Genomic DNA, 11,635 nt, shown 5'->3' on the forward strand with positions numbered 1-11,635 from the left:
TATATATATAGTATATCATCATGTATCTCTTTTATTAAAGTGATGAAATGTTGGATTCATTGACTGTCAAATCGTTTTAACTTTTCTGCTGCCCTTGAGTCAAAGTGGTACTTGAGGCTGAAACCCTCTGTCTTCAAATGGACTCCTCTGGGGTCATTTGACCCAAGGACAGCAGGAGGTTAAGCATGCCACTGTAGACCTTCAAAGTAGTTCAGCTTAACAATAATTTGTCTCCCTTTTTACACCTTAAAATCTTTTTTTATATATAAACTTTATTAATCTCCAATGGAGAAATTAATTCTCTGCATTTTTCCCATCACACATGTGGAGCAGAGGGCTGACATCTAAGGGGTCTGGGGGGGGCAGCTTGGGGGGTAAGGCCTTGCCCAAGGGTGGCAGATGTGGGTGTGTCACCTTACCCACCTAACTTTTTTGCACCAGTCTGAGGATTTGAACCTGCAAGCTTATTAAAGTAAAGGTAGCTCGTCTAACACCTGAGCAGGCTGCAAAATATGTTCTGCACGCTCGGTATGTGAGCTGGTATGCACGCTGAGTGGAAGTTTTGGCGCGTTTTTGGGTGGGACCTAGTTTGATGCCTTGACTCTGTCGTTTTGACTCACGAGGAGGAGGAGGAGGAGGAGGAGCCTGTAGCAAAGCAGTGTGGGAACAACCTTTGCTCTGGAATCCTGCAGGTTGAACAAAAGCTTTCAGTCGGGAGCTGCTTTGTGGTGGCCACCGGCGGAGGTCACAGCGAGGGGAGAGGCTCAACAAAAAGCGTGTCAGTGCGCACTTTGAGGAGCTTTGTTGGGGGGATTGTGCTTTGTGCGTGAGGCGGGTTTTTTGTTTTTCTAATCGAAAAACAGAATACATCCTGTAAAACAGCTCCTGCAGCATTTTTTAAACAGTGACGGTTGAAAAGGCCGACCAGACGGAAGAGTCGAGGGATTTGATGTTCGTTTCAGCTTCAGACAGATTCAAAATTCACAATCACGTTATTTCACAAGTGTGCAACAGGTGTGCAAACAGAGCTTGCATCGCAGCCGAGAGAAAACAACACGAGGAGAAACAGAGCAGGGTCCGCCGGCCTCCGAGCAGCGCACTTGAAAACTGCGAGCTGAAATATGCTGTTTGTGTCAAAACGTTACCTGGAGCTACGCAGCTGCTCTCATCGCTGTCTGAAAACAAAACACCAGATAAATCATGGCCGCCTGTCTTTGTTATAAGTCATCGCTTCATGATTTAAATGCCACGGCCTCGGTCGTGAGACGTCGCCGTGGCAACAGCAGGGACTGGAACCGTTGGTTGGTTAACCTGCTTCCAGTGAACCAATCAGATCCCAGCTATGAGTTTAGAGCTGATGGGAGAGAAATGCTAATATAATAAATGTTTATAGGTTTGTTTGGTTTTTCAGTGTTGGAGCCAGAGGAGAACCTGATTGTGACAGCACCTGTCAGGGGTCCGGGTATGGGTCAGGATGAGCCTGCAGTCCCTCTGGGTGGTCCCGTTGAGATTAAAGTGCAGAATCTGGTTGAAGAGCAAACAGAGGAGGGAGATATGGACTCTTTGCCCATTCCTGATTCATCCTCACTGAAGGAGGTGGCTGAACGCACAGCTTCCCTCTCAGCTGAGCCATCCCCAGACTCAGACCTCATCCATACTGCAGGTCCAATCCCAGATCTGCCTCCAGCTTCAGGGCCAGCATCTGTCCCAGAACCCGATCCAATCCCAAGCAGTGAACCAGCCGTTTCATGTGCCTCAGAGCTGCCAGAGGAAAATCCTTTGGTGGATCCAGAGCAACAGCACAGTGCCCTCCTCAGCCATGAAAAGCCTTCAGAAAAGACAAACAAGTCCAAGCCTTCGTGTCTGAAACTCAAAACCCAAGTGGATCCTCAAAATGATGAGGAACAAGAACTTCCTGTTCCCAAGGCTGCTTACAACTTTGACCCCGAGCAACTGGATGATAGCTTTAACCCATTCATCAGCGGCGGATCCAAAATCCAGAACTCTCCCCCACCATGTGGTCCGAGCCACCTCTCCAGGCCCGAGCCTCTTGGCAGCTCCTCACCCGCCTCTGAGAATGACTCAGCGACACGAGCAGATTCTGAAATGGTGAAGTTGTCTTCAGAGGCAAAGCCTGTGGTGCTGGAGTTTGGTCTGGACGATGAAGTGGTCAGAAAGCCCCCTCCAAAAAAGTTAGGAGGGAAACGTTCAACCAGCAAACTTGCTACAAAGAAGCAGAAGCCTAAAGAATCAGAGACCTTCCTTAAACCTGAACCAGAACCACCAGCACCGGAGCCACATCCTGAGCCAGAACTCCCTCCTCAGCCTGTATCAGACCCTGCTCCAGAACCGGACACAACAGACTCCTCTGCTCCTCTGAACCTGGATGATGTACCGATCCCCAAAGCCGGAACGTATAACTTTGACCCCAGCAAGTGGGACGATCCGAACTTCAACCCGTTTGGAAGCAACACGTCAAGCAACTCTCCGGTGCTCCCCAAGGGCTCGTACAGCTTTGACCCGGAGAACTTTGACGACTCCGTAGACCCTTTTAAATCGTCAAAATCCCTGAGCAACGAGGACTCTTCCTGCGGCGTCTCTCAAGCCGAGACAAAAGTCAAAAACGAGAACAAACCGAAAGCAAGACAGGCCGAGAAGAAAACGAGGCAGATACCGAAGAAAAACAAAGACAGGACAACCACGTAAGTCTTCTTGTTCTACAAAGTCGTCATTGTTAACCTGTAAACATAGATATCTTGAAGGCAGAACAAATAGGTTTATGCTTACAGCTGCAGTTGACCTTGTGCTTGTGCTCAGACGTGAACCTATCTGCTGAATAACTAACACGCTGACACTTTACTCACTCACACCCTTTCTCTTTTGTCTCTCGGCTCTTTTGTTGTCCTTTTTTTACCCTTTGTCAACATCCTCCTCGCTTTACCCCCTTCATCCTCCATGTCTCCTCTCGTTGTGTGCCATGCAACGATCAAATCTCTGCTTCTGTCCGTCCCCTTTTATCGGCCTCAGGACCTCTGAGCAAGTCAAGTTTCTCTGTTTTCTGTTGTAAGTACTCTACCTATCCGAGGTCTATTTCTTCCACGCATACTTCTTGTTGTGCTCTCGTCACGGCACGTGCTGCATCACAGCAAGACAGTTGAAGGTGCATGTATCAGCCAAAAAACATTACTTCATAAATCAGCTGTTTGATTTGTTCCACTTTGTTTAGTTTTTTTAGGAAGTTGTGCAGAATGAGTTTGATTTCACATCTCATTAAGCCTCATTTGGTGTCTGTCGGTGCAACAGTGCACATAAAGCTTGCTTGATGGTCGTAGAGATATTAGCTTTTTAAAGTTGACAGATTTTTCTTTGATTTTTTTTTTACCTTTATTCGTGTGCTTGTTTTGCAGGAATTCCTGTAAGGTACAGAAGTATGACGAGAGCGAGTCCTTGGTGCTCGATGTGTGCAATCAGGTAATTTTAGCATCGGCGTGACTCTGCGTTGCTAAAATGTTTTACCTCGCTCAAATGACACTGCAGCTTCCATTATTCAGCACCTGTCCAACAGACCAGCCTCAGCACACACTCTCTCTCACACACTGAGTCACTCACGCTGGCAGGGGCATCAGTAGGGTTTCTGTCTCTGCAGTACAGTGTTGGCACAGTGACAGATCCCTGACTTATCACTCTGCAGTCAGTCTGCTCCTCTCGTGTGTCCTCAACAACATCAGCTTTGTTATCTGAACGGAGACATAGAAAACCTGAGATAGTTTCATTTATGTGCCTTTTTGTATTGCATTGCTGTTGAAAAATACTATTTAAAGTTGCTGATGCTAAAGAACCGAAGCACCCTTATTACTCTTTGTTCATTATTCTTACATTTCTGCCGTGAATTGTGTTAGCTTCACATACAAAATTATTAAAATTATTGAAAACATTTTGCATAGACAATAAGAGTTAGGAGGAATAAGTGAAAAAAACATGTCTGTAGTTTGGGCATGCTTCACACACCAACAAAAACATTGTTCAGAATTTAAATGAGTCACAAAAACTAGACATTACATGTCTAAACCGGCATTTTTATGTCTAGAGGTGTCAGGTAGTGAAGTACAAATACTTTATTTTACTTAAGCAGAAATTTTGCTTGTGTATACTTTAATTTTTTCATGCAGTTATCTGTACTTTGCACTCTTTACGTGTTAAAAATGCAAAAAGAATTTAGTTTCTGTGTCTTGGATGATGAGTATAAATATCATTCTGACGCTCTGTTGTTGCACCACACCTGTACAACACAAATCACATCACACTCTGGCAGGTTTAAACAGATGTATGTAGCCTCGTATGAAGATGACTGTAGCACATAAACTGTATATATGAGGCTGAAACAGGTAGCCTAGTGCATAGTGTTACATTTCATTATATTTTAGTCATTAGTACCTTTAGAAAAGGTTTTTTGGGGAGGTGGGGTTGTATACTATAGACCCCTGTGGTGCGGCCTAAGTTTTTATTTTCCTTACATAACTTTTACTTTTATACTTTAAATAGTGTTAAAACCAGTACTTTTGCACTTTTACTTGAGTAAAAAGCTTGACTTCATCCTTCGGCTTCCAAAAAAATATTTTAAACCTTAGTATCTATACTTCTAGTTAAGTAATGAATGGTAATACTTTTGACACATCTGCATGTGCTTCATGGTTTTTACACAATCCCGGTTTAAATTTTAGGATTTTTTAAATAGAGATTTTACCACAGTTTATGTCATCCATCAACATGCTTCCTATTCTCATAAACGTCACACTGTTTCTACAGGTTACACACCAAACTGTACGCTTTATGTTTTCTTTCACCTAGTCACCTAACACACCTGCTACATGTATGGTTTTCTGTCTGAGTGTGCACACGTCCAAACTTTTATTGTCTTCAATTGTTTCTGAGCTCAGAATTTTCTATTCAAAACAGGATATGAAGGGTCGTTTTGACTTACCGTAGTCTATATAAAGCACCGTATAAAAAGTGACACGTGGCCCACAAAGCGTCTGACAAGCAGGTCTTGTAGTTTTTTCACAGAGGCTCTTTGAGGTTCAGTTTCTTCTCTGTGGCAGCAGCTTTGATGTTTCTTTTGATCTTGTTTTATATTTACTGATCTATACATCACGTTGTCACTGTTTTGTCAGCTTAGATCATTACAAATGTAAAATAACTATTAGGTCTTATAGAAGGAAGCTGTTGCTTTTTCAGGCAGTAGCTACATTAGCGCCTTTCAATATTTCTTCATCGTTTGTTTTGTTGAACACAGTTGTTTCCAATTAGATTAAGACTGGAACTTGTTAAAAGTTAAAACCGTGCCTGCCGGCTCTTTCCTTCTCTGCATTTTACGTGCTGAGAACAGGTTTTTATAAGCAGGTGTAAGTGTGTGTGAACAATAAATCTTTTTTTTAAACAGAGGTTTAACATGTTTTCTCACTTCCAAGGGGGAGGATGAGGTGGCGGCTCAGACCCCGGAGATCACTCAGCGAATTCATCACGCCACCGATGAGGAGAAGCTGGCCTCCACTGGTATGACTGGTCAGAGTCAGACTACCAACATCCAGGAGGAGAGAGAGGAGCTCCAGTGTGATGAAGAACCTGTGAAAAAGCAGCCATCCAGTGAAATATCTGTAGAAAGTAAGTAATAGAGAGGATTCCAATGGGAGTTAAAATCATTGTTAATTTATGGAAAAGTTTCAGGCAAGAAATGATAAAAATTGTTGGAATATTTTTATTGTATGGATGACAAATGAAGGGTGACTCAGTTATCCAAGTTTTTCTGCAGCTTTATTGAGACTTAAAGGCTACAAAAATAAAATAAAATAAAATGTATGAAGAAGAGAAATGAGGCGTGTAAGGCCTTGATTTAAGTTAGTTAGAAATCAGAGGTGCATAGTAACTAATTACATTTACTTTGTTACAGTACTTAAGTCATTTTAGAGGATTTGTAATGTTACAATTTTTTTCATCGTAACTTTTATTTTGTTAAATTGAAAACAGAAAAATAACCCTTTGACTGCTTTACTTTAAACTTTAACATCTAATTTTACGTTACAGATTTAAATATGACCAGAATTTATCATGAAAGGAGTAGTTTATGCACTTTGAAAATTAACTGTTATATTTACTTAAGTTGTGTCATCTGGTTCTACTAAACCAAGTAAAGTAAGTGTAAACTAATTTACACATTTTCTTAAAAAGTAAATTGGTTTTATCTTTTCACAGGTCTTGATATCAAGATTACAGATCACCTGAAGGAGAAGGAAACCCTGAAAGATGATATAGTAAGGAACAATATAAATAATTCAGCACTACTGTTTGTTTTTTCTTTAACTTTTTTTGTTCATTGTAAGAAAACATACAGCTCATCAGACTAATCATTTACTTTACTAAAACTATCATTGTAAGCAAAGATTGATTTTTTTTTTTTTTTAGTGGTAATATTTTTGTGTTACCTAGCATCTTTGACCTGCATAAATATCACGACGTTCCTGACTCGGCACACAGATCTGTACGTGTTGTTCTCCACAGAATGAGAGCTTCGTGCACCAAGCAGTCAAACTGAGCAGTGGCGAGGATCCTGAGTCAGCAGCTCTGTCTCAGGATGACGTCCCTCTGAGTGAGATGGACAAGGCTGCAGTGCTCACCTTGATCAGGGAGGAGGTACGTCACTCCTTCATATCCTGAAACAAGAGAGGGCAGAGGGCACTTAAACCACAACAATGGTTATCTCTTCTTGTTTAGATCTTCTCTCTGTCAGGTTAGACTTTTTTTTTCATCCTACCTTCTTTTCTTTATGGACAGATTATCACTAAAGAGATTGAGGTTAATGAGTGGAAGAGTAAATGTGAGGAGAGCAGAGCGGAGGTTATGGAAATGAGGTAGGAATCTTGTGCTTCCCTAATACTTTTCCCAGAATATTGGAATAAAGACATGTACAAATATAACTGCATTAGAAAACAAAATTGACCGTTTTTGTTTGTTTGACAGGAAAATTGTTGCAGAATATGAGAAAACAGTGGCACAGATGATTGGTGAGTTACTGCCCCCTGGTGGTGGTTTGTTTATCTTTGTTCATATCATCCTGTCTCCTGAAGGTGTTATTTTAAAGTGCCTGTGACATCAAATCTTTGTAATAAATGGGAATGCATTTTTGCTAAGATAACATTGATAACCTATTGCAAAAATAAATAAATAAAAATTCACACCACTAAAGTGAACAGGTGTTGATATATTTGCGTGTGAAGCGAAAGGAAGTGATGTCAAAGGGGAATATCTGCATGTGAACAGAGAATTGATGATATGGATAACGACACAGGCTGTAGAGAAGAATCTGATGTTTCTTTAGATTATTTTGAGTCACTATCAGAGAGAGATGAAGAAAAGCCAAGAGTTCAAATAACATTGTTTCAATAAACAAAGATCAGAGCGCTTTCTTTCATTAAGAGTTCCCCTTTTATATCACTTCCTGTTTTGTTTTGCCTGAGCCAATTAACAAAAATATGCCAGTTTTGTGAAAAAATGGATTAAATCATGTGCATTATGCCAAGTTTTTTAAATATAAAGATGTTTTCTTTCACTTTTTGTATGTGAAGGATAGGCATGTCACAGGCACTTTAAGTAATTTGTTTGTTATTTATACGTGCTTCTAATGGCCCAACTGAGTGAAGTAAGAAAACTTCCTTGGTGACGATTTGATACAAGTTTTGGAAAATTTGCATCCTTGAGTTTGGAGGTTGACTCCTGCAAAGTCATCTTATTTTATTTTGATTTCTTTTGTAAACTGAGCAGCTCTTGTTTTGTTTTTTATATATGATTATTAAATAAAGAAACAAATTTACAATTAGGATTTTAAAAAAGTATATTATCACAATTCTACAATTTGACTGGATCTTTTTAACTCATTGACTTGAAGTGTTTGGAACCGGACTCTAGTCAGACTGATGTCACTCTCACCTTCTCCTCTAACTTGTTTGTACATGTTTGTTTTTGACCTTTTGTCTGCTCTCTGGTCTTCAGGAAGTAGAAGCATGTGATCAGTCAGGCTACTGAGCTCAGAAAGTCAAACAGCGTGGAGTCTTGAAAAAAACTTCCTGCAGTTTGTGTTTTCCTAAATCTTTGCTGCTTCATTCCCTAAACACTGAAAAGCCATGGCTAAAAGTCCCTCAGGCAATAAGTTTATAAATACTAACAATTACTTATAAGTTCTTGTTTAGTATAAAAATGGTTACATTTCATAGTTTTGTCTCCCATCAATTTTAAGTTTGTTGTAGACGCGTTGAGGTTCTCTTATCTTGTTTATTTGCCTGCAGAGGACACGCAGCAGCAGAAGAGCCTCTCCTGCAGTAAATCGGTCAGACAGTTGACTCTAGAGAGGGATCAGGCTCTCGCTGATCTCAACTCAGTGGAGCGCTCCTTCGCTGATCTCTTCAGGAGGTATGAGAACATGAAGGGGGTCCTGGAGGGCTTCAAGAAGGTCAGTGTGACTCCTGGGAGCTCATGTGCAACTTTATGTCGCTGCCAGATGTTTTGACATGCTTTCAATCTGTCTGTTCAGAATGAGGAGGTGCTGAAGAAGTGTGCACAGGACTACCTGCTGCGCATCAAGCAGGAGGAGCAGCGATATCAGACTTTAAAAATCCACGCTGAGGAGAAGCTGGACAAGTAAGATTCACTTTTTAGAAGTTATTTCTATGTGTTTCAGTCACTTGAATCCTAAATCACAGTTTGATGGTCAAGTTTAGGCAGAATCTCTCATTTCTTCTCTTCCTGTCCAACAGAGCTAATGAGGAGATCGCTCAAGTTCGTGCCAAGGCCAACGCTGAGAGTGTCGCTCTGAATGCAAGCCTGAGAAAGGAGCAAATGAAGGTGGAGTCGCTTGAAAGAGCTGTCCTTCAGAAGGTAAAGAGGCTGCACAAATGACTGATTCAACATGTGTTCATGAGGCAGAGCTGCTAAAAACATCCTTGAAAATAAATCCCTTTCAGTAGGTTTTGGTGGTTTAACCTTTTTGTATTTGGGTGTGAGAAAAGATGATGAGGCATGTTTCAACACTGGTGCTTTCACGACAAACGAACAGTGGGAATTATTATGTGAAAACAAGTCTCTGTTGCATTTTGTGGTTTGGATTTTATAAGATAAGAACTTTAACCACTTCCCACTAAACTTTTTATCTCTTGAAACTTTGGCAAAAACATGTCCCAGTACAAAAAGTGGTAATTTCTGTTGGAAATTAAAACCATTTTCATGCATAAAAGTAATCTAGGTTATAATCAAGGGATCCTTTGCACATATGTCAGGTTATTTTATAGGTTTGTTTTTCATTTGTATTAAAAAAAAATTGCTTGCCCTCAAATAGGAGATAATCTTTTCAATTTCAAAGCAAAAAGTAATAATTCAAATTATTATTATATTTACCACACAAAAAATACATTCTAATCTGTATTAAAATTTACAAACAGTGAGTTTTGAACAATATTTACTATTATTTTATGGTTGCTCAAAATGTGTCTCCACCCTTGGATATTAATAAAAAGCAGTAAAATCTGTTTGCAGAAATAGACTTTAAATTAATTCTGATGATGATTCTAGTGATTAAGCTGTTAAAAAAGTCTAAATGACAGTAATTTTGCTGTGGCGCTTAAGGCCTTTCAGCACAGTGAAATCCACAGCTGCAGTTGCAGAAAAGCCAACACTAGAGGGCAGTGTTTCCTTTTCTAACACCAGACTCAAGTTAAAATGAAGGCAAAATGTGGAAACTAACCTCAAACCTCAGAAATTACAGGCAAGACAAATTTCTTATTGTCATTTCCTTTTTGTTCCTGTGCAGATGTGCCAGTATGTCACAGTTTTTTGTGTTTGTTTCCCGCAGAATCAAGAAATTGAGGAGCTCACTAAGATCTGCGACGAACTGATCGCCAAATTGGGTCCAGACTAGGAAACATTAAAATAATCTTTGCAGCACTTTGACGGCCTCTTTCAGCTGGAGTCATGGAGTATTTTTACATCCATCTTATTTTAACTAATTATACATTGTTTTGACATAAATACATAATGGCTTCACATCCTGGATTTATTTTTCCTTTCAAATTTAAATTTGGGTCCAGGACAATATTTCTTTATTTTCCTTGTGTTTTCATGGAAGTTACATCATCATGAAGGTGTGCATCACTTATAATGAAAAGGCATCATTATTTATTCATCATATGTTAATGATGATTTTAAATGAAAATCATTTTCTTAGAAAAAAGTGGAAAATAACTATTTTTTCTTTTTTTAAGCAATGTTCTTTTATGAGAGCATTTAAACTAACAGTTTCTTGTTTTACAAAAACAAAACCATCAAATATTTCAGCATCTGTGCAGGAATTAAATCAAAGATGATGCAGGTTAGAGGAGAAAGCACAGACCTGTTCTCAGCGCAGCACATTTACCTTGTAAATATCTGAACACAATCACATATCCATTCTGAGTGCCTAAAACTGGTTTTGCTTTGTCTGTTTTCTGCTTCTTACATATTTTTGCTGCTTTTCTTCTGTGATTAGTTCACATGTAGGTGGTTTTTCAGCTTGTCTCTTTTGTTTTACCGGTTGACTTATCTCAGTTATTCAAAAGACTGAAGCGAAACCACTGAGTTTACACAAAATGTACATTTCCTCCTGTAAATCAGAGTATGTTATAGTGCACTCGTTTGATATGTTACAACATTACTATGTTGTAATATTACCCAGGTGCCGTGTTGCTTTGTGTCACTTAACCTCTGGCTTTACTCACATCAAGATGTTTTGGTGTGACCTTTTTATGCCTATTTCATTTAAGCAGGAAAGTATTTTATTTCCTTTCATGCAGTTCTATACATTGTTGCCAAAGTGTTCTGTATACTGTGTATTACTGTATTCTGTTCTTAATATTCTGAGCTAACCGGGTTGCACTCCGTATGGCTTTACCTGTGGCGATTTACCAATAAGAGCTATGTTGTTTGGCGCATGTGTTCGTCATCTGACGTTTTCCCATTTGAACGGAAACAAATTAATGTTTGCAGCCCCGCCCAGTTTATGTTTAAAGAACAAAGATTAGTTCCCGTTTTCCTTCTGCACAATCAGATGCCAAATATCAAGATGAAGTGAACTTTGGTGTGACCCTATGTCCTGTTGTACAGCTCAGAGCTGCTGGTCAAAGCACATCCGTTGATATGGTACAGTGTGTATATTTTATGAAAAGAACATTCAGAGCTATGTTATTTGTACAATGAAAGAGTTAAATATGTACTGATTGTATGTTATTGAGTATATTTTGTGCATTCCTAAATAAATGGTTATGATTTAATAAAATCTTGTTGTTTTTGTCCACAATTATTTAAGGGATGAGATCAGTTTAACCAATAAGCTCCTTTAAAAAATATAACTTCTTAAAACTTTATTAAAAAATGCAAACATTACTTGCTGCAGCTTAAGTTGCTGAACTATATTGGAGGTTCATTTATCATGTGTATATTTTTGCATTAGAATGTTAAACTCCATAAATATTCAATATGTTTAAAGGTTTACTTTTCTTCTATTTTACCTTTAGTTAGTGTAGATTTATGTAACTTCCTGGGTCTCTGACTGGGAGAG

The 11,635-nt window shown here is 39.4% G+C and overlaps 1 protein-coding gene across 2 annotated transcripts in view; it reads left to right on the plus strand.

Annotated features, from left to right (window-relative positions):
* tacc1 (transforming, acidic coiled-coil containing protein 1) overlaps window positions 1–11,353 on the plus strand; it is a gene marked incomplete in the record, with an annotated part of 14,886 nt that extends 3,533 nt beyond the window's left edge. Inside the window, 12 exon segments of one of the 2 annotated variants that reach the window (XM_014009665.1) lie at window positions 1,412–2,702; window positions 3,028–3,063; window positions 3,408–3,471; window positions 5,469–5,661; window positions 6,250–6,308; window positions 6,556–6,687; window positions 6,829–6,905; window positions 7,015–7,058; window positions 8,337–8,500; window positions 8,582–8,688; window positions 8,805–8,925; window positions 9,896–11,353. In XM_014009665.1, the coding sequence (XP_013865119.1) occupies window positions 1,412–2,702; window positions 3,028–3,063; window positions 3,408–3,471; window positions 5,469–5,661; window positions 6,250–6,308; window positions 6,556–6,687; window positions 6,829–6,905; window positions 7,015–7,058; window positions 8,337–8,500; window positions 8,582–8,688; window positions 8,805–8,925; window positions 9,896–9,961 (2,354 nt within the window). 2 annotated transcript variants of the gene reach the window in all.
* Window positions 11,354–11,635: the final 282 nt, after the last annotated feature.

This window comes from Austrofundulus limnaeus, unplaced genomic scaffold (genome assembly GCF_001266775.1).
Source record: "Austrofundulus limnaeus strain Quisiro unplaced genomic scaffold, Austrofundulus_limnaeus-1.0 Scaffold60, whole genome shotgun sequence".
Taxonomy (NCBI): Eukaryota; Metazoa; Chordata; class Actinopteri; order Cyprinodontiformes; family Rivulidae; genus Austrofundulus; species Austrofundulus limnaeus.